This window comes from Zootermopsis nevadensis, unplaced genomic scaffold (assembly GCF_977971745.1).
Source record: "Zootermopsis nevadensis isolate Lab colony 2312 unplaced genomic scaffold, Znev_1.0 Znev_ptg000001l, whole genome shotgun sequence".
Lineage (NCBI taxonomy): Eukaryota > Metazoa > Arthropoda > Insecta > Blattodea > Termopsidae > Zootermopsis > Zootermopsis nevadensis.
Window position 1 is genome coordinate 18,436,221 of NW_028259133.1, and position 20,190 is coordinate 18,456,410.

A 20,190-nucleotide genomic window follows, 5' to 3' on the forward strand; every position below is an offset into this window, starting at 1 on the left:
AGTGGCCTTGTGACGGGCCAATCCCTTGTCCAGGGAGTCCTACCGAAGTCCATAGATCAAGCCAACTGAAAAGTTGGGGATCCATAAAGGGTACTGGAAAATGTACAAACATTGTTAAAACTGGAAAAAGAAGAAAATTGTATTGCAATACTTTATTTAAGAACTTTAAAATAAAATTAGTGTCACAAATAAGCAATCCTCTACAATATACAATAAGAAACTCTACAAGTTTTCTAAGTCACATGCACTATTTTACTAGAATGCATATTAGATTGAACATCAATTTAAAAGAAAGTGATGTCTCATAGGTAATCGCCTTTTCTTTGTAGATGAAAGTACATTCTTTGCCTTAATTCTTGAAAGAGTTGCTTCTTCATCACTACTGATACCTGTTTCAAATTTTGATGATGTTTCATCTTCAGAAGCAGATGATACAATCACCTTTTTCTTACATTCATATCCTTTATCCTTCGACTGTCTATTTGTTTGTCTTTCATAAGTATCAAAGAGTTCATCCAGAGATGATGATGACACAATTGTTAAATCATGCTCTTTTTTAGAATTTTTTCTTGATGGTGTGAAGAGAACTTGAGACCCTTTCTTAGTTCCTTTGTAACCTTTCCCTTTTGTGCTACTTTTTCTGGCATCATTACTATTGTTTTCAGAATCTAAAACAAGGTTTTCCATGTCTGTTATGAGAGCTTGATTTACATTTCCCTTCAGTGAAATCTTACTTGAAACAGATGATGATGCATATCTACTAGAAGATTTTCCTCTGCCTCTTGTCTTTCTCACAGTCAATGCAGAATCAGGAAATATGTTCTCTACCCCTTTCTTTGATGTACATGGTTGCTTCCTAGCTACAATAGTTTTTTCATTATCCACAGGGGAAATATCCTTCATGCTGTTTATCCTTTCTTCTTCACTCACAGCCTCTTGTGATGTTTTATTCTTGTCAGTGAACTGGGCTTTACTGTTCTGTTTGGAATACGATCTTAATGGTCTAGAAGCTTTCAGGACAGGTGCATCCACGTCACTGAAGATTTCTGATGTACTTGCTTTTCCGTTTAACGCTCCCGTTTGTTTTAAAGCAGGCACAGTCTCTGAGATTCCAAACACTTCATTATCAGAGTCACTAAGGGATACATCTAATCCTTGCAAACCAAGATGTGCCAAATTAATCCCTTCATCATTAGTTACATTTGGAGTCACACCTTTCACATTATTGACAGAGGAATCTCCTTTTTTTCTGTTCTTAATGGAAGACTGATGAATTTTGGAAAATCTAACAGGGCTGTCATTAGTGAATTCAAGTGCTTGGCACACTTTATTAAGAGATTCATACTCTGATACTCTGTGTCTTGTACTTGTCTCCTTCTGAGACGTTTTACTCCTTAATGTTCGAACTGAATTTTGCTTCACTCTTGACTTGCTAACAGGAGGTTTCTTTGTTTTTGCAACGATTGGAGAATCCTCATAGACAATCAATGGTTTCAACTGCTCCTGTTTCAGAGCATAATTTTTTTTTTCCTGAATCGATTTTCTATTCACTGTTTGTTTATTTCCTTTCCGTGAATCATCATTCTTAGTTTCAGGTAAGACCAATTTCCTTAGCTTTATTTTATAGGGTGAACGATGATGATTCTTGACATTACTAATAGAAAGAGGAAGGAGTGCATGATGGGGCAATGAATTAGTATTTAAAGGTGTCTTGATGGTTTCAACAAATCGTCTGGGAGTTTCTTGTACGTGTGATGTGCAGTCTTCTTTGTCTGGGGAGAAAAAAAGAAACTAATTCAGCAAAAATAAACTTAAATTCAAACAGATTCCTCAAAATTATGGAGGGCATGAAAGTTGCTCTTTCTTAATAGTAATATATAGTTAGTTAGTTGTATCAGACACATTATGTATGACCACTGTTCTACACTTCACAGAGTAAAGAAATTCACTTACATCTCTTTGGCTCTAATGAATAAGCTTGTGCTTGTTGAATAGAAAATGACTGGACCATTAAATCAGCCACAAGGTGGAGATGTGACACCTTCAAATTCTCTGCCTCCCGTAAAGCCTCCGCATTCAGTTTCTGAGCTTGGACATAGGAGCCACTTGCAGCTATGAAATCTGCATAACCTCTTGTCACTCGAATGTAACCTAAGACACAACGGAAAACTCATTTATTCAATGTTTCTGCACACTACTATTTGAGCAGACCTTTAATAAATCTACTTTCCTTCTTCAAGATTACAATTTTCATATGTTTCCCTTTCTTTTAATTTCAAATTTGGTTCTTGATGTTATGTCTACTTCAGATAACTATACAAATCAATAATACTAAGGCTTCATTGCTCACTGTTATTGAACACAATGAAAGAACATTAAACGTAACATGTTCAATGTAAGCTTCAAAGTCACATTGCAACGAAGCATTAACAGAATATGACAAATCTGATCTTACTGCTGTCAAACTCATTCAGTATTGCCCTTAATTTTTTTATTGACACCTTCCGCTGAAGTAAATGATTTGATCTTTGTGTAGAATGACCTATTGTAGTAAAATTATGTATTTATACTCTTGCGGAAAATAGGTGTCAAAACTGTCAGACCTAAATAAAAATTAAACTGGTTTGACAATTCTTAATATAATTCTCCAGTATAAAATTTGATCTAAACCAGCTTAGCAATTCTTGACTTGTTTCATAGACAATGCATTTTAGTAGTTTCTACACTGGGATTCAAATATGCTTAGAGATTAATATTATATACTGCTCACATATAGCTGATATTACCAAGTTTTAAAGGATGAAGTAGAAGTGCAAAACACTCGGTGCAGTCGCTCTGACCCAGCACAAGCTGATGAACCTTACAGCTCAGTTTCTTGATCAACTCATGTTGCTTATAAATCAATTGTTTGTACAGCTGCAGACCGCCCTCAAAGAACTCCAGCGCTTCTTTTAATTCTGACTGAATTTTGTATACCTCAGCCTGATGAAACATAAATTTAAATTATTTGCAGCTGACATTGAGCTTCAGATTAAGACAACTTATAAAGTTAGCAGGTTCCATAAATTGGTAACTATAGAATTTAGGGCCACTGTGAGGAAATTTCCAGTAGTACAGTTACCAATCATATAAGATTTGACAGATATAACCTCTAAACTACATATTTTATTAATACATAAAACTTCCACCTGACCTGAATAAACACAGCACCCATTGCAAGGGCTTGCAGTGCAAATGTGTTGCACATATTACATTTGCAGTCAGCACCATGTCTTACAAAGCTTGGAAGAACAAATGTAATCTTGCGTAGATTTGGCGATGCACATGGACTTCTGTTGCGCAGTGGCAGTCTTGAAATATCCCTGAATTCTGCTATCCTTACAGACTGTAAAATAATTCATCTTGTTTAATAAAACGATTACTTTTTAATATATTTTATAATAAATTTCCTTAATTTGTCTCTCCTATCATCACTCTCCCCATTTATTCCTTCAATTTATCCCTTGCTTTCTCCTGTATTTTCCTCCATTCCTTCCATATCTCATTCCCCCTCAATTCTTGTCATATCTTCCTTGCTACCACATCCTTTTTACTTGATACATCACCAATTATCTAAATATATGTACATTTCTTCCAATAACTTCACAAACTAACATTAAACAACATAATAACAGTATCACCTAACGCCTGTCCTATATAAGGCTTCCAAAACACATCAAACCAACACATTAACCATGAAGATGGCATCTGCAACATTTGCTGAAGCATTGAAAACTTTCAACATTTGATGTGGCTATACCAAAAGCTGGACTTTTACAAGGTACCCGACATTTTCAGCGTGCATTGTATCTGACCTCATTAATCTGTTAAATGGCTCTCGGTATCTCTACAAGACTTCATACTAAGTTTTTATCCGACTACTCTGGTCTGCCTGTCAATAATCACTCTACTACAGTCATGAGATATAAAAAATACCCATCTACCTAATATGATATCTTTAGTTGGTACTCCACAACTGATCAAGAGGACAAATAGATCCAGAACAAAGAAGTCACCAGTAACTTACCTTCTAAATATTCCCCTAATACAAAATACATCTTTATCACTTACTCTTTCAAGAGTTAGTCGTTCTAACTGAGAAGAGAGTTCTGAATTTTCATCTGTATTATGATTCTTGCTAGTAATGTCATAAGGTTGGAACCTGCTCTCCAGCTGAAGCAACCCTTCTATGCCCTGAAGCTTAACTTGGGAGTCATTCACATTACAACACATCACATCCACTTGCGCCAGTAAATTCAGGAATTGTGCTGTCCTGCAAAACAAGGAAAAATGACAGACCACTTATTCCGGAGCATCGTTTTTCTGCGAGAACGAAATACCTTCCTCGTTGGCATGGACTAAAGACCATACTGCAAGAGTTAGTCAAATGAAAGGAAGCCTACCTTTGTTAGCCCGTCAAAAGATTCATATCATTGTACCCGTTCAATAATTTCTTGTAGACACTTTTCTAGTGGTTAAGAACTACGAGCTTTCTTTAGATACTGGATAGAACAGACACAATTAACGAAATACCAAAGCAGTGACTAGACTGTTTCCATGGATAACATAGTAAGCTGATTTTGTGCTTTGAGCTGATTGAGAATATTTTCATACTTTGGTTCAGGTTCACTTTATAAAGTCTAAAAGAAAATTGCCCGTAAATGTGATGTTAACACACAGCTATTTGCTAGTACAAGAGGTTATATACATATGAGAAATCTTTAGGATTTTGGTTCAGATAATGACAGAAATTTTGAGAATTATGACTTATTCTCTGTTATTTTCACATCTCATTGATAACCATGTTATAAAATAACAAATATTGCTCCAAACACATTATTTTTTTTAAACCAGCATCATACCTTAAGTAATTACAAGTTAGGAAACAAATTTGAATGCATTTCAATGATATTACAAGTACCCATCAGAAAAATTAAGTCCCGCGCTGTAGCATCATGCTTCGGACCGGTGATACGGAATGTGCACTGGTTCGAGTCTCGGGAAAAGAAATTTCTCATGAGATTTTTGACCGGTACCAACCCAGCATCATGAGGAAATTGGGGAGCTACAATGGGTAGCGTAATCCAGTCATGAAAACTAGCAATGGCTGGGGATTCGTCATGCTGATCACACATCACCCTATATCTGGTTGGATGATCGTTCACCTCTGCTTTGGCATGTGAAGGTGAGGCCAGCAGCCAGCTAGTCGGCTCTAGCTCTCAGAGGGCTGTTACGCCACGGATTATGTATCAGAAAAATTATTTTTCCAAACTGTACAAATTCTTGTTTTATCAACATTTCACCGTGTAAGCAATACAAACTTACCTAGTAGCCAGCCCCAGCTTCTGAGAAAGAATAAGGTCTCCTTTCATAAAGCAACGAGCTTCACGTGGCCAGAACAATTCCAAACACAACTGTCCCAACCACTGGGATACTTCCAACATCAAATATAACACTTGCGCATTCTCCGCTGGTGTCACTGCAATAATAAATGCAAACTTGTTAACTGATGCACTTCATATGTAATATAAGTTATGATAATTCCTCTAGGCCTTCACTCCACCTTAAGGCAATGTCCTACGTAAGCGATAACAAGTGAGCTACCCGAGCTGCATAAGCAGCATGGGGTGTCATATGAAGTGGGGAATCGCTTGTTGTGTCCTACGTGAGAGACCGCAATAGAAGCACATGGCCTTCCTGCGCATGCACCTTCCCTGTACTGCGCGGTCAGAGCTTTCTTGCGCATGCGCCTTACTGCCCAGCGCAGCGACTCGTGCGAAAATATCAAAATATTTGATCTCGGACTTTGGCCGCTTCCCTCTCCTGACCGCTTCGCTGGAACCTAAGACAGCACCACACAAACAGCCAGTTTGATACTTCCGCTTCACCCACGCAACTCGCACCGGTCGCATTTAATCGCTCACGTAGGACAGCAGGTAAGAGAAATGGTCTTTGAATATATTTTTCACAAATATTCTGCTACTCAAATCACCATCTCACTCTAAAATTCAACTGTACCACACATATGTATAAATGCAGATAATAAAAGTCTGGAACTGATTTTCATTGTACATCAGTGATGAACATAAGTTACACAAAAAGCTTGTATCTACATTCATAGTTTCTTTGTCCCATAAATTTTCATTTCAGTGATTTCTGTTTCCTTGCACTGCATGTCATTTCATTGGAATTTCCCAGGTTTAACAGGCTATGTTCAGCCAGCTTTACGTTATTTGCACTGTTAGAGTGGTCTAAGTTTCTTGCGAAACAACAGATAAACCAAGAGGGCCCCTTTACCTTCTTGCTGTAGAATTACATTATACTGAAAAGCCTTACTTTTGACTTGCTTGAGAAGAGACATGGCATTGCCATATGTGCGAGTTGCTTCATTCATGACGTCTCTATCACTTTTACTTGGCCATGTTACAATGTCTGGATATGGTACACACATGCACTGACAAATCAAGAGTGCAGTTTGGACATAAAGTATACTCTGTGTAAAATGTTGAATGTTCTCTCGTTTGGTGAATGCGACCAATTTCTCCAAACAATCTCCAACCTCCACAAACTGTAACATGATAAATGACAATGAGTTCAGGACAGAAAATTTAATTCAGCATATGCAAGATCAGTAACTTTTAATTAAAGGTGCACTTAAGCTAAATATCTGAGAGGGTTGCATGTCCATGTTTAAACTCTGCCTTGTTGAGATCAGGGAAGACACTTTGGAACTTATATGGAAAAAGAAGTTCTGGTAGAACTCCTGATACTTAATTTCTTTTAAATGTTTCATACTATATGACAAGTCAAGCAGAACAACAAATTAATAAATGACTTGAATCTTCAAGTCTCTATTTTAATATTTCAGTCAAGCCTGACGTCATACAATTTGAAAATAATTCGGGCTGTTTTATATCCATAATATTCATACATCCGTTCAATACGTAAGCATAAATAACTGTTGATATAGCAATACCATTCCGAAGAAGTCGCCGTGCTGTTCTCGGTACACAGCACACTGTCGCAAACTCCAGGGAGACTTAGAGGAAATTTGGTCACACATAATATGTTTGAATGATGTTTCCAATTCAGGGACAAATGTAGTAGTTATGTCCCTCCCTGTTTTGTCTCATCCCTGCCCCCTGCCTCTCGGTCTACTTTTGTCACACATACAGCCCAGCAGATGTCAGGCTCGGTTTATATGTGGTATAACGAACATGTCCTAATAAAAATGTGAATTATAAAATACTCATACCTTCTTATTCCTGAGACAGTGACGACCTCTGGAAAGCCAGTACTTATGGAACAGAAGCTGAGAAGCAAACTCCTTATCATCTTCAAGTTTCAATAATGAAGTGATATCCTGAGCTCTGGTCAGCAACTTACATTCTGTCCTACCGCAGGTGCACCATTCTAATATGTGACACAGGCCTACAGGAACACGTAAGTGAAATAAGGAAACAAGAAATATTACACAACCTGAAAGTTTCACACCACTGTTGCATCTGTAATTTTTTAATGAACAAAAGAATGTTTCATATATAAACACGGATATTTGCTTATAATGTTTCTATAACAAATTAACACCTTCCTGCAATGGTAAATTCATTAGTGATATAAAATGGAGCAGTAGATAAGAAGATGCTACAACCCACACTGTAGTGAATTCTAGTACGTTCCTTCAAGAGCTTTGTGGCTTTTATAGAAAAATGTACTCACCAAGAAGCATTGCTTCCTTGTTATCAAGAGTCTCAGCATACTTAAAATACAGACACCATGACCTTAAACTCCAAGCGACATAGCCATACAGGTCATATAAGTGTGCTGCCACCTCTATGTAACACAGTGGACCCTGAGAAGCAGCAATGAACCCCTGTAACATTTGCAAGAAATTCAAATTCTATAGAAAACTCGGCCTTGAATAAGAAATTCCAAAAACCATTTACCTCAGAGTTAATGTCTCCCTGGCAACCTCCATCATACAGGAATTTAAAACCCCAATTCCTATATTGCAGAGGTTAAACAAAACAAAAGAAAACATTATTTCTATTTTGCAATGTGATAAAATCTGCAATAAATGAACACAAAAATCAACGAAGTGCCCAAATTACACACATCAAATGTGCAAATTCCAGTTTAAAAAACTTTTTTCTTCTTGTCAGTGAAGCAAAAGGACGACATGTTGGGGATACTGTGTGTATGAATACAGTCAGAATATGGTTCATTTAAATACAAAATGTAAAAATTCCACCTACCTGCATCTGGCAAACTATTGAACTTACATTCTGAAGTGCACTGGTCCAGCAGGCCACGGCTTCATTCAGGGTTTCAAGTATCTGAGACTCATTTTCAAGGTTGAGATTCCTGTAGGCTGGTGTTACATCACATGTCTCCAGAGGATCATGGTTATCTTCCTGCTGGGACTGAAACTTGGTTGGAATTATGTTGCTGCTCAAAACCTCTTCCTAAAGCAAAAATATTACATAACCATGTGTCACCATGAAACTACTAACAATGTTTCTCTCAAAATACACATTTATAACTTAAGAAGGATCTATGGAATGTAAATAAATTCTATTCTATTCTACCTTTTAGTGCTAGTAAAAATAACATATAGTGGTTCTTCATATGTCATTGCAGTTCCTAACTTTAATTTATAAAATTACAAACTCAGGATTATGAACATGTTTACAGGAAAATTTGACATGTCACTAGTTTCAGTAACTTCTTGAAACAGTTAATAAAAACCAGATACATACCTCTTGCTTTAATCGCATTAATCTTAGCTGACAAAGGAAAAGCCAGTAATATAAATTTCCAAGCAAACACAGGTACCGTTCCTTTCCAATTTCGACACTTTGCTGAAAAACAAATAAAAAACATATTTTGTAAAAATAAAAAAATAAAATTGAGACTAACTAGTCATTTTCAATGATAGTAATACAAGGAAAGTATAAAAATGACAAAGGAAAGTTTAGTATTCACGCAATAATTTCACATTTTAGTTCTGAACAGTAAGGTGGGTGCCAGAAATGTTAACATTCCTGCTTAAACCAGATCACATCCTCAAAAGTACAATATGTAACTTACATTTTCTTTTTTCAGTGTTTCCAGGATGTTCTTTACTGAGCATACCACATCTGAAAATTCTTCAGTAGTGCCACTGATCCAAAGGGAAGGAAGGTATGCCAACAGCCCTTCAACTTGCATAGAGCAGTTCGGTGACAGCGAACACAACTTGTTATATGCAGCCTGAATACATTGCCAACTTGAAGAACTACAAGAAATACAATGGATGTACCTTATAACAATATTATATCACCTTTCATGGTAGGCTTCTTTATGAACAGTCTACCCTCACATACCAGGATTTTGAAGGGTGTTAAAAACAAAATCATGCTCTTATCCTTTCATATCCATGTTGTAACTACTTGCTTTAACATTATTTTTCATAGGTTACAATAAAAATTGTTCTCAGTCTAAATTAAAAATTTCCCATGTTTCTACTTATACTGAAAATATAATATATAAAAAATCGAAAGTTTTGGGGAAAAACCTGATGATGAAGGCTTTGAACTAGTAGTTTATCGTGTAGCCAAAAGATGTCTATTAACGTTGTTACTATCCCTCTGATATATGAGGAAAAAGTTTTTTAATCTAAGACAGATGCGTGGTAATGAGATACACATCACAGGCAGATGGCTAACGCTGCACCACGACCATGAAAGAAGTAGCAAGTTTACTGCTATTCAACAGCATCTCAATAAATAATTCTTATTTTACGTAACAAAATTCTTCACCAGAATCAATACAACATAAACCACAATAACAACACAATTATAATAATTTCAAATAACAATTGTTAGTTGTTATCTACTTTCATATGCAGAATATGAAGTTGCCTTCATTAATATTTGCCTTTCTTCCATGTGATATCTTACTGAAAACATTTAATTTATCACAGTTTTACTTACAGATGTAATATGCATATACTGTGCTTAAGAAATATATATATATATAAAAAGTATACTTACATCAACAAACTGTAGGCTTCCAACTCCCAAATCAATAACTGTGGAAAATTAACTGATTCTAAGCCAATATTAGGATACAATATTTCTATCTTCTTGTCATCCTTTAAAATATCATAAATTGTCAATGTCTGTGTGAAGAGAAAAGAGGAATAAAAGGCATTAAAACAATTATATGACTCCACAAAAAAACTTAAAGTAACAAAAATGAAGCTTTTTAATAATGTTCCTCAATTATAAAACGTCTGAATCATGATATGAATAAGTTACAGCCAGTGCTAAAAGAGTATCTCGTATCTCACTCCATCTACTCCATAGAAGGGCATACCTCGACCAAAAATTCTCAGCTGTTATACACACATGTAAGCAACAGTGGTGATGATTTCTTGCACAATTATTTTTGTTGTCATACTATAGTTGAATGCAAATAATTGTCGTAACTATGCAATTCATAAATGTATTAGAAACAACTATTGTATTTGTGCTATGACATCCTTGTTTTAGGCCTATGAAAGATCTATGGAATGTAAATAAATTCTATTCTACAAAACTGACCAAACTTGGAAATGGTTCTTAATAATAGTTGAGTAAAATTTTCATATGAAACATTTTCACACTATAGTAAAAGCAAAGATGGCTGCCTTCTGGGTTCTTGCACCATGTAGTCTGGCAGAAGTTACATGGTGCAACAACCCAGAAGACAGCCATCTTCAGACTCACCGCCGTGAATGCAGATTCCATACTCAAAAAGTGGTTCTCCTAGAGCAAGTCTTCCTCAGACTGTATGCACTTCACTTGCAGTGTATATTACACATTCTGCATTATCCCACTATTCATTACAACAATATTACCAAAAGAGGAATATGCTTTTCTTAACGCCAAACCAACCAAAGATTCAACACATATTTATTTATGAAGGGATTTAGCATATATGATGCTGTGGGCACATTCACAAGTTATAAAAAAAAATCATAAATTATAATGTTTACAAACCTGAATATTTTTATACTTCTCAGCAGATGCATAATTCTTAATTTTTGCCCACTGTTGCAAAAATTTGTCCTTTAAGTTAGGTAAGATAATCAGACCAACAGCTGCAGTCCTCAGTGCTCCTTGGTAATTCTTCAGATCTTTGTAGATCTGCACCAAATTCAGCATCCCTAAGCCCAGTATTCCATCCTTAGCCTGCGATAATTTAATTAAAATAAGTATTGGAATGTGGTCTTCTGGGTTATGAAGCTGCGTAGTCTTGAATGACCACAAAACTAAGTGACATCACAAAAATCAGTTCTGGTAAACACACATAATGCTTGTTTAAGAAGTGGGGATGAGAGCTGTCATTGTTTACAATATTTTTTCAGTCAAAGCTCATCACAAGGGCTTTCCAGAGTTTCAATACATAGGGAAAACGTATGTAATGTTGCCTCTGGTGCTTTTAACCAGCAGTACCAGGCTGCTGGCCAAAGTTCAACTTCATGACTAACAGTTTAGCAAAGCATGGCCAGCTGCAGTGTGTATAAACTGTGACACATAGATGATAAAGGTTAATTAAGCATGTGTATGGAGCAGTGCAGGTAAACGTCAACACATTCTTCATGTCATCCCTAGACAGGGGTGAGTGGTTCACTTTATATCCCACCTGCTTTACCTCTGAGGAGTGGACAACAGTACCCATCTGAGAGAAGACCCCAGAAACAGTCGGAATATCGTGGCAAAGAGGAAAATTTGTGCCTTGTCAGAAATCAAACCCCAAACACCTAGTCTGTAGCCTAGTCACTATAATGACCGAGCTGTACATAATTATCTAATATTCTGAATGTTTCAAGATGTCACATCTGCGTTAAATAATGATCCATCTACCAACTTGTGCATTTATGTAAAGAATACCAGTTTCACTGCTGGCTTATATTGGGAAAGTTTTAAAACTACTTCCACTGTGAAAACAACATCAGTGAAGAGGAGCATAACATAGACCTGTAGCAAATTCAGCTGCTTCCAAAATTTGTCACAAATCATTGTACCGAAAATTTCAGGCCTAAAAACACAACAATTTTCTGGCTATAAATATAAAGCAAATAAGATTACTATTCAAACACACGAGCAAACAATACAACTTTTGAAGAAGACTGCTTTCTGCGATGTTGCACCGTGTAGTCTCATTGAAATATCAGAGGTGCTTACTGCCTCCAACAAGAGGGAAATAAGTCCCTGATGATTGAAACAGTAAGCACCTCTGATAAATCAATCAACTTCTGCAAGACCACAACATCCTGGAAGACAGTTATCTTCATACATGCTGTGATGAGAACTTGAAATCTCACTACGTAACTTTTCTCAACACAAGAACTTAACAGACAACATTAAATGGCTTAGACCCTGAATAAGACTTAGAAAAACATATTTTAGAAATCTGAGTTTAGGTTTACAAAAATAAATTTCCATAATAAACATTTCACTTAAATGGTAAAACTCATATTTACAGAGCACACATGCACACACACAAAATCTTGGAATAAATAAAAAAATACAACCTCAGGTGATTCTGGTTGCTCTCCAAACTGAATACATGTCTGGCAAAACTTTGAAAAAAACTCCTTGGATTCAAGCATTAATCCAGCTGAATTACAGTGAACACCCAAATTATAGGTCTTTATCCCTAAAATAAAGAGAAGATAAATTGGAACACTTTTAAAATGTCACACTAACACAATTCAGTTTACTGATAGTATGAAGATGGCTGTCACCTGGGTTGTAGCACCGTATAGTCTGGTAGAAATTTACCAACGTTTCAAAGGGCCTTGCTGCCTCCATCATCAGGTCAATGAGTGACTGCCCTGATGGAAACATTAGTAAATTTCTACTAGACTACACAGCACTACAACCCACAAGTCAGCCATCTTTGGACTAAAAACTATAATAACACAAAAATAAATACATTAAAATTATAAAAAATTTACTACACTGTGGAGATTGGCTCTGTTTTCATTTTCAGTTAGGACCCATTATTGTTGTTGTTGATGGTCAGTGATATAAAATACATTATTAAGAAGAACGCAACTGAAAATACAAAGCATTCAAAGATAACTTTAAACAGATTCATTATGCAGAAGCCTTGGGTACCAACCGCTAAATGTAATGTCTCCGAACAACTTCAAAACACTTACCACATCTCTTCCAGGTCTCTTTCCATACAGGGCAGTTTGCTTGTTTCAGTGTCTTTATTCCTTCAATAGCCTCATTCAAAGCAGTTATTGCATCAGGTAACAAGCTAGTAAATCCTTTTAACTTTTTACCAACTGATGACATGACACAATTAACCACAATGGTAAGAACATTTACTGATGATACCGTATCATTATTAACAGGACACTCCTTGCCAGAAGGTAGTGTGCATTTCACACACTGGCTTCTCAAAAGCAGCTAAAAGAAGAATGAAAGTTGTGTTTAAGTATAGCCAATCTACAAAATCATATTAAAAGTGCAATTAATAAAACACCCCACTTAATGGTACCTGCACCTTGTCGTGGTGGTGGGGCTTGAGTACCTCAGTGACCCCAAGAGCTACTGGTAGGGCCTCCCTAGACAGATTGGTCGAGGGGGAAAGGTCAGACTAAGACAGGTACCCTGGTCCTCCAGGTTGGTGGTTGGTCGCAAGGCTAACAACCTTGCACCGTAAAAAGAAATATGTTTCGAAACCTCAATCAAAGCCTCAGACAGACGGACCTAACAGAGGACCGAATGGAAAAGGAGAATTGAGGAGGCCATGAACCGAATGCGGACCGGAGAGCCATAGAAGAAGAAGATTAATAAAACAAGCACTACTACCAACTGAACTGTTAAAATGCTCAGTTCAAATAGGATGAATAGGCCTGCTGTTAGCTACAAATTAACAATTAAATATCTATGTAATAGTAATAAAAATCATGAAGAGTGTATGGAACAAAATTAACTTCTATATATTATAAACAAACATGTTTAGAGTACTAATACTAATTAGATTTGTAGAATGTACTGTACAATGTGTGACAGATGGTGTCAGGTCTTTGGAAAATTCACTGTTGTTTTACTGGTCAAAAAATCAGAAAATCTTGGGAATCAATGTTTTAGATACCTGAACAGGTCACAGTATGCACACTTTGTGTTAAACAGAAAAATTCCTACTTGTTTATTTCAGAATTGTAATCTTCACATAAATATAATAGTACATTTAGGTTTACTTACAGCTCTCTGGCACATGACATTGACATAGTTCCACTATTTTCATACATAACCTTGTGACAGTATTAGCGGTATTAAAAGAAATATGCAGAAAGTCTGACATTAGATAACCATATCATGTACCAAATAAGCTCAAGTACATGGTCACTGTATTGTAACGATTCCTTAAAATTTTACATAGTTACACATTACCAACAACAACACGTAGTACAGACAATTTAACCAGCTAACTATTTATCTTACTATTACACTACTAACAATTACCTTTGAAATGCAGAATATGAACTGAAAGAAACTTTTCTGGACATAAAGACACATGTGCCGATTCCAATCTTCAGCATCTTGTGCTATCCAGTAAGAGCTCACACTGTGCAGTACACGAACTAAGGTTATACACGTCAAATCCAGGATCTTACAGCCCCTATATTCACGTAACAAACATTTTAAAACTCTGGTGCAAGCTTCCAACCTCTCTGCAAAATCATCAGGTCTTTCAAGAAATAAACTGAGAACATCTTCAAGGAACACACTACAGTTCTTACTGACCAGATCATTTTTATTCCATATACTAATGCACTTAAAAGTTTTCCTTATGACTTCCTGTGCCTCTATAAGATGTTTTGCATCAAACAAACTTTTCAATATGGAGGAAAGAAGAGACATGTATGACTTATATAAGTTGTCATAGCCTATCTTTTCACATCTTTCAGATTCTTCACAATATGTCAACTCCAAAATGTCAATCTGTAACTGGACAATTTGCAGATGATGTTCATCATCTGTCAGTTTCACACCATGAGCAAATTGTGTAGCTCTGTCCAGAACATGTAGCAAGTAAACTCCAATGCAGCATTTTAGAAACTTCAATGAATGCTTCACGATGTTAAGAATGAATGATATATCTGCCTTTCCTTCCAGGTATTCTTGTTTCTTAGCAACAACTACACGATGAAAGATATAATGGCAGTTGTAATATACACTACAGATTGTTTCTTCATCCACTTCACATCTTGTCCGTAAGATGAAACTGCTTAACTTTAAAGCTGCATCAATATTATTCTGAAAGAAAGCAAGGGCAGTGTGAAAGAAGGACTGCACATTTCACAATGTCTGTTTGTGGTTTATGTAATTATGTTGTCTGTAGCTCAAATTATATAGCATAAAATGACTTCAAAAATATATGGAAAGAAGCTGTTGTAGCCAAAATTCAAGGTATTATCTAGGCAACTACCTGGAAGAACTGAGGCAAACTACAAAAAACATTGGTCAGGATAGCTAATCTCCATACTGAGATTTTAACCCTGGACTTCCTGAACACAAAGCAGGAGTTTTAACTGTTCAACCACAATGCAATATTGATGTGCAAGTATGGCCAGGAAAAAGGTCCTGTGTGTGTGTGTGTGTGTGTGTGTGTATAAAGTAGTGAAGATAACAACACAACCTGTCATTACCTGGTTAACAAAGTACTTGGTTATGTGATATAAACTGCAGAGAAACTTATACTTGTTCACATTAAGGTTCTCAACTTCTAGGGCCTCACAGCACATGTAACATAGATGGTAAATATCTCCTTCTCTTAAGTCTACACTGCCTCCTGTTATTACATTGGAAATCCCACAAAGCAAGAAGAGAGCCAATGTATCTTCATTTTCAGTTTCCAAACATCCCTGAAAGAAAATATCCACATTAGTAAAATAGAACTTTGATCCCTCTCCTTAAAACTGACCATGAAAAGACCACCATGCTGCAATTTCAGAACGGGTTTTCCAAATTATTACATTCAATAGAACAGTGGGAAAACAGATTTCACATAAACTTCTAGCATAAACGATAGAGTACGTTACCGCCACCATACAAAATACGCAATTTTAAATATACAAACCTGTACGTCATTTATTACACTTCGTATTTGTCCACACTGCAGGCGTTTCAGCAAGTCCTGCTTTTGCTTGGTTAATACCATCTTATCTAAAACTCACGTAGGCACAATCAGAAATTTTTATAAAATATACGACCTTCTACATAAAGCATAACATTTCTCACATGATGTAAAATATGAACACTACAACCGCCCTACTTTTTAAAATCACTACTAACGTTAAACACCAGAGTTCGTCGGTGGAGTAAGCATGGGTTACGTTCGATTGAAAAACAAAGCAGAACACAAAGACAAAATATGTACACAGATGCACGTAATGGTATCATGTTTTCACTAACGCCACAAGTAAAACAGAAGATTCTCAGACATTGTAATTATGCCTAAAGGGGCTTTGCAGCGTGTAGACGCGTAACATACGGTTTCAGCACAATTGAAGACAAAAATTATTACACAGATGAACTCACTGCCCACGTAACTTTGCAAAGCACCCCGCGAGGTTTAAATGTGCGCTCTCGTAACGTGGGTGGCGCAGTAATACAAAATTATGTAAAAGGGACGTTTGATTCACTTTTGAAGGATTTGAAAACTTTATAAACCAACTCGTTGAAGCCAGTTATTTCACTATGTGTTGTGATAGATGTGCAAATGTGTCTAAACTCAGCCAGTTATCTATGTTAATCAGTTTGATAAAAATTCGTTACACAAACCAAGTTAAATTAAAATAATTTCTTCCAACACAGGTACTTATCTATTCAGTTTTTATTTATTTAATGGTTTTATCAGTAATTCAGACTATATAGCGTTAAATAATATGATTAATGGTAATGTATGCAAGGATGCAGTTGAGAGCTAATTATGGTACTATCCCAACATTTGCCTTGAGGGATGATGTCCATAATCATAGTCATGTTTACACACCATCAACAGAAACATTTCGATTAGTGTAAATTAATTGGTAAGATGAAATGTCTCAAATTTTTCTTTTTAAATTTATTTATAATATACATCACTATGTATACAACAATCTTAAATAAGTACTTTTCTCACAAAACTGGAAATTAACACTCATTTAACTTTCCATTATCTTCCTTATCATATTGGGTTGGGAGATGCAAAACGTACTCTAATCCTGATGTAAGTAAAGTACACCTGTTCCGACAACAATGGCTGTTCAATACTCATGAAAATGTTTCTTTACCAGTCTTTCAAAGAGACATAACTAGCATATTGTTATAAAGGTACATCATATCCATATGTCCTGCAGATACCTTCCTTGACTCTGCAGTTCAGTCACCATTAATCTGGCCTTCTGTTCTTCAATATCTGAAAATTGAAAATAAATTCACCTGTTCATATATAAAGGACAAGATACCAGAAACAGAGAAAAACCACTCTGTAACAAAGACCACCATATACTAAAGAAATACTTACGTTTTTCACCATGTTAATGCATATATTTAATGTTAAGAAGTAGATTCAGTTTAATATTTTATATTTTCTAAACCTGGTTGAGGGTCCAGCGACTCAAATGTCTGATATATATAAATAAAAAAGGAGCGTCTTTCATATGAAACAGTATTTCTGCCAATGCCATTGAAAAAGTCTAAAAAAAATATCTACCATGCTCAATGTTTTCACACACACATCAGAAAAGATAAATTGTTCACCTGCCTTAATGTTGATTAAAATGTCTACCTACAGAGCACAATATTATTCTTTATTATTATAGCTAAACATATTAACTATTTTAAAATATAAACATTGCTATTATTTAAAATGTACTCTGATAGAAGTTTGACACAACCTGATTCAGAAAAAGGCACAAAACATTTTTATTATACACACACACAATTTTTTTATTAATGGCCATCCTTCATACACTGTCATTCCTTGTTATGTAGAAAATTCACCTCATAACATCATAACACATTAAAAATATTGTCAAAATCACTCATTACTATGTCACAAGTTGAATGATAGGATATTATATGAATAATGAATTAGAAATATGGAAGACAGCAGCAATGATCTATTCATGGTAATATCCCAGAAAAACTGAGGAAATCCATTATGAACCTCAATCAGAATAGTCAGTTTTGAAGCCAGATTTTCACCTGGGACCTCCCGAATACAAAGCAGGAGTTCTGACCACTTTTCTATTATGTCTGGTAAAGTTATATACATGGCAAATTTAAGATCAAAATGTGAAACAGCCAAGATTAGATGAATTCTAATAGCACAGTGTCATAAGAGGCTTCATTTACATAATATGTGTACACACTAATGTAAAGTGCTACAGAAGTGTACAGTCTTGGTTTATATGGGAAATGAAAGAACAGTAATACCTTTTTCATTCTGTATCACTGATACTATAGCATCAAGTACATCTTTTCCCATATTCTTAGCATCACCACATACATATATTGAACTGCTCTTTTCAAATACTTGTTTAACAAATCTTCTGCCACAAAGCTTGATGTTATCCTGCAAACAAAGCTGAGATTGTAAGACAGTATGTGGAACAGTGTTACTTAAAATAAGTAGCATTTAAATATCACACAATTTCAATTCAGGTTACAGTAACATCTTGTAGAACTTGGAAATTATGTTCTTGAAAAACGCAACATTTTGCAAAAATAATAAAGAGAGAAAAATTAAAACCAAATGGGGCAAACTGGTTGGCAATGTCACCACCAACATTATTATAGGTATATGTCCATGAATTTATTTAAGTATTATCTCTTTTATTGTTTTAAAGAAAATTCTCTTTCAGTATAATTCCAACACCTTCACTTCATTATGAAAACACAAGAAGCACTTAGAATTGGACGTTTGTTTTATAAAAAGCATTTTATGCTTCTATTTTCATAAATTATATTTATATCTTGATCTCAAGTTAAGAAGTCCTTTTTCTTTACACACAAAATAATATATACATAAGTCCACAATTACTGCCTCACACAAACATCAGTGAGCAGATAGCCTCAATTATTTAATTTTTCTTCTCTCTACACCAAAAATTTGTTAAATTCATGCTGGTCTCAAACTTACATTGTCAATGATAAAACATTTTTTGAATCCTGGGATTTGATTAAACATGTTTTACCTAAAATGGGTAGTATCTCAGGAAATATATAATTTGATATTCTTTACCACTGCATTGCAGAAAGAGAAAAAAACATGACAATTGTAGTGTCCAGCAGCCTAACAGTAAAACATTAGAAAGAATCACATTTCATTAACAGGTAAATAATGAGAAAAACTGTATAATGTGTACCTGAACATAATGCGGCACATTTTCCCCTCTTTTTTCACGTGAAAATGATACAAAGAGATGAGTCAAAATTCCATCTTCAATATATTTCTCCAACTCTGATCTATAACAATTTGAGAAGACAGATGAAAAAAGATCATTTAAATAATCAAAATACAAACTTTCCTGAGAAGGTAAATTATTGGGGAGTAACAAGAAGCCTGGGAAATGATAATTTCTTCACTATCCTTCCAAACACACTTGGCAGCATACTAAAATAAAACCTTTACCATGACGCTTTACTGGTGATATATTACAAAGAAATAATTAAAAATTGGGCCCTACTCTTGTATTTTATTCTAATAAGTTTTGAATCTCATGCATGAATAGTTTTCCTTCGGACAATGACGGTTTCTAAAAAGGAATATGGTTTGCAAGATCTCATACATATAGCCACATGGAATGGAAGATTATAAAATTTGACTTTAACCAAAAAAACACATTCAGATCGATGTGTTGTGAAAAATGCCTTGCAAGTGTCTTCACATGTTGAAGGACGGCTGAGAATCTTATGCTCCATTGTATAAAGTGTTTTATGGTGTGTGAATGCCACTAATGCTGGGTGAGAAGATAATGCATTCAGCTGCAATAAGTATATAAAGAAAGTTCAGGAAATGACAAGAAAAAGTACACAAGAACCCAGTAGATGCACAGCAAAAATATTCAGTATCTATCTTCATGAAGAGGAAGTCTCATCAGTAGAGTACCTT

At 35.4% G+C, this 20,190-nt stretch overlaps 2 protein-coding genes across 7 annotated transcripts in view; both read right to left on the reverse strand.

The window, feature by feature from the left end:
- Positions 1-137: 137 nt before the first annotated feature.
- Positions 138-16,577, reverse strand: LOC110830557 (uncharacterized). The gene is made up of 19 exons (XM_022065625.2): positions 16,171-16,577; positions 15,740-15,955; positions 14,553-15,347; positions 13,235-13,490; positions 12,602-12,726; positions 11,064-11,255; positions 10,074-10,201; positions 9,130-9,316; positions 8,799-8,900; positions 8,322-8,504; positions 7,759-7,912; positions 7,295-7,470; positions 6,376-6,607; positions 5,365-5,518; positions 4,111-4,312; positions 3,194-3,385; positions 2,787-2,982; positions 1,954-2,151; positions 138-1,772 (listed from the first exon to the last, which is right to left on the reverse strand). The coding sequence occupies exons 1-19, from the start codon at positions 16,249-16,251 to the stop codon at positions 280-282; spliced, it is 5,262 nt and encodes a 1,753-aa protein (XP_021921317.1). The 5' UTR covers positions 16,252-16,577; the 3' UTR covers positions 138-279.
- A 565-nt stretch (positions 16,578-17,142) lies between these two features.
- The window catches only part of LOC110830537 (methionine synthase reductase), a 30,529-nt gene continuing 27,481 nt past the window's right edge, over positions 17,143-20,190 (reverse strand). For all 6 annotated transcript variants that reach the window (XM_022065583.2, XM_022065587.2, XM_022065588.2 and 3 more), the window contains 3 exons: positions 19,445-19,544; positions 18,513-18,651; positions 17,143-17,490 (listed from right to left, as the gene is read on the reverse strand). In XM_022065583.2, coding sequence (XP_021921275.1) covers positions 17,411-17,490; positions 18,513-18,651; positions 19,445-19,544 — 319 coding nt within the window. In that variant the 3' untranslated portion in view covers positions 17,143-17,410. The remainder of the gene's footprint in view (positions 17,491-18,512; positions 18,652-19,444; positions 19,545-20,190) is intronic.

Coding starts and splice junctions, on each gene's coding strand:
- LOC110830557 (XM_022065625.2), bottom strand. CDS start 16,251: ATGGTATTAACCAAGCAAAAGCAGGACTTGCTGAAACGCCTGCAGTGT. Junction 8,901..9,129: donor AAACACTGAAAAAAGAAAAT/GTAAGTTACATA, acceptor TTTGTTTTTCAG/CAAAGTGTCGAAATTGGAAA. Junction 4,313..5,364: donor AAGCTGGGGCTGGCTACTAG/GTAAGTTTGTAT, acceptor CTTGTTTTGCAG/GACAGCACAATTCCTGAATT.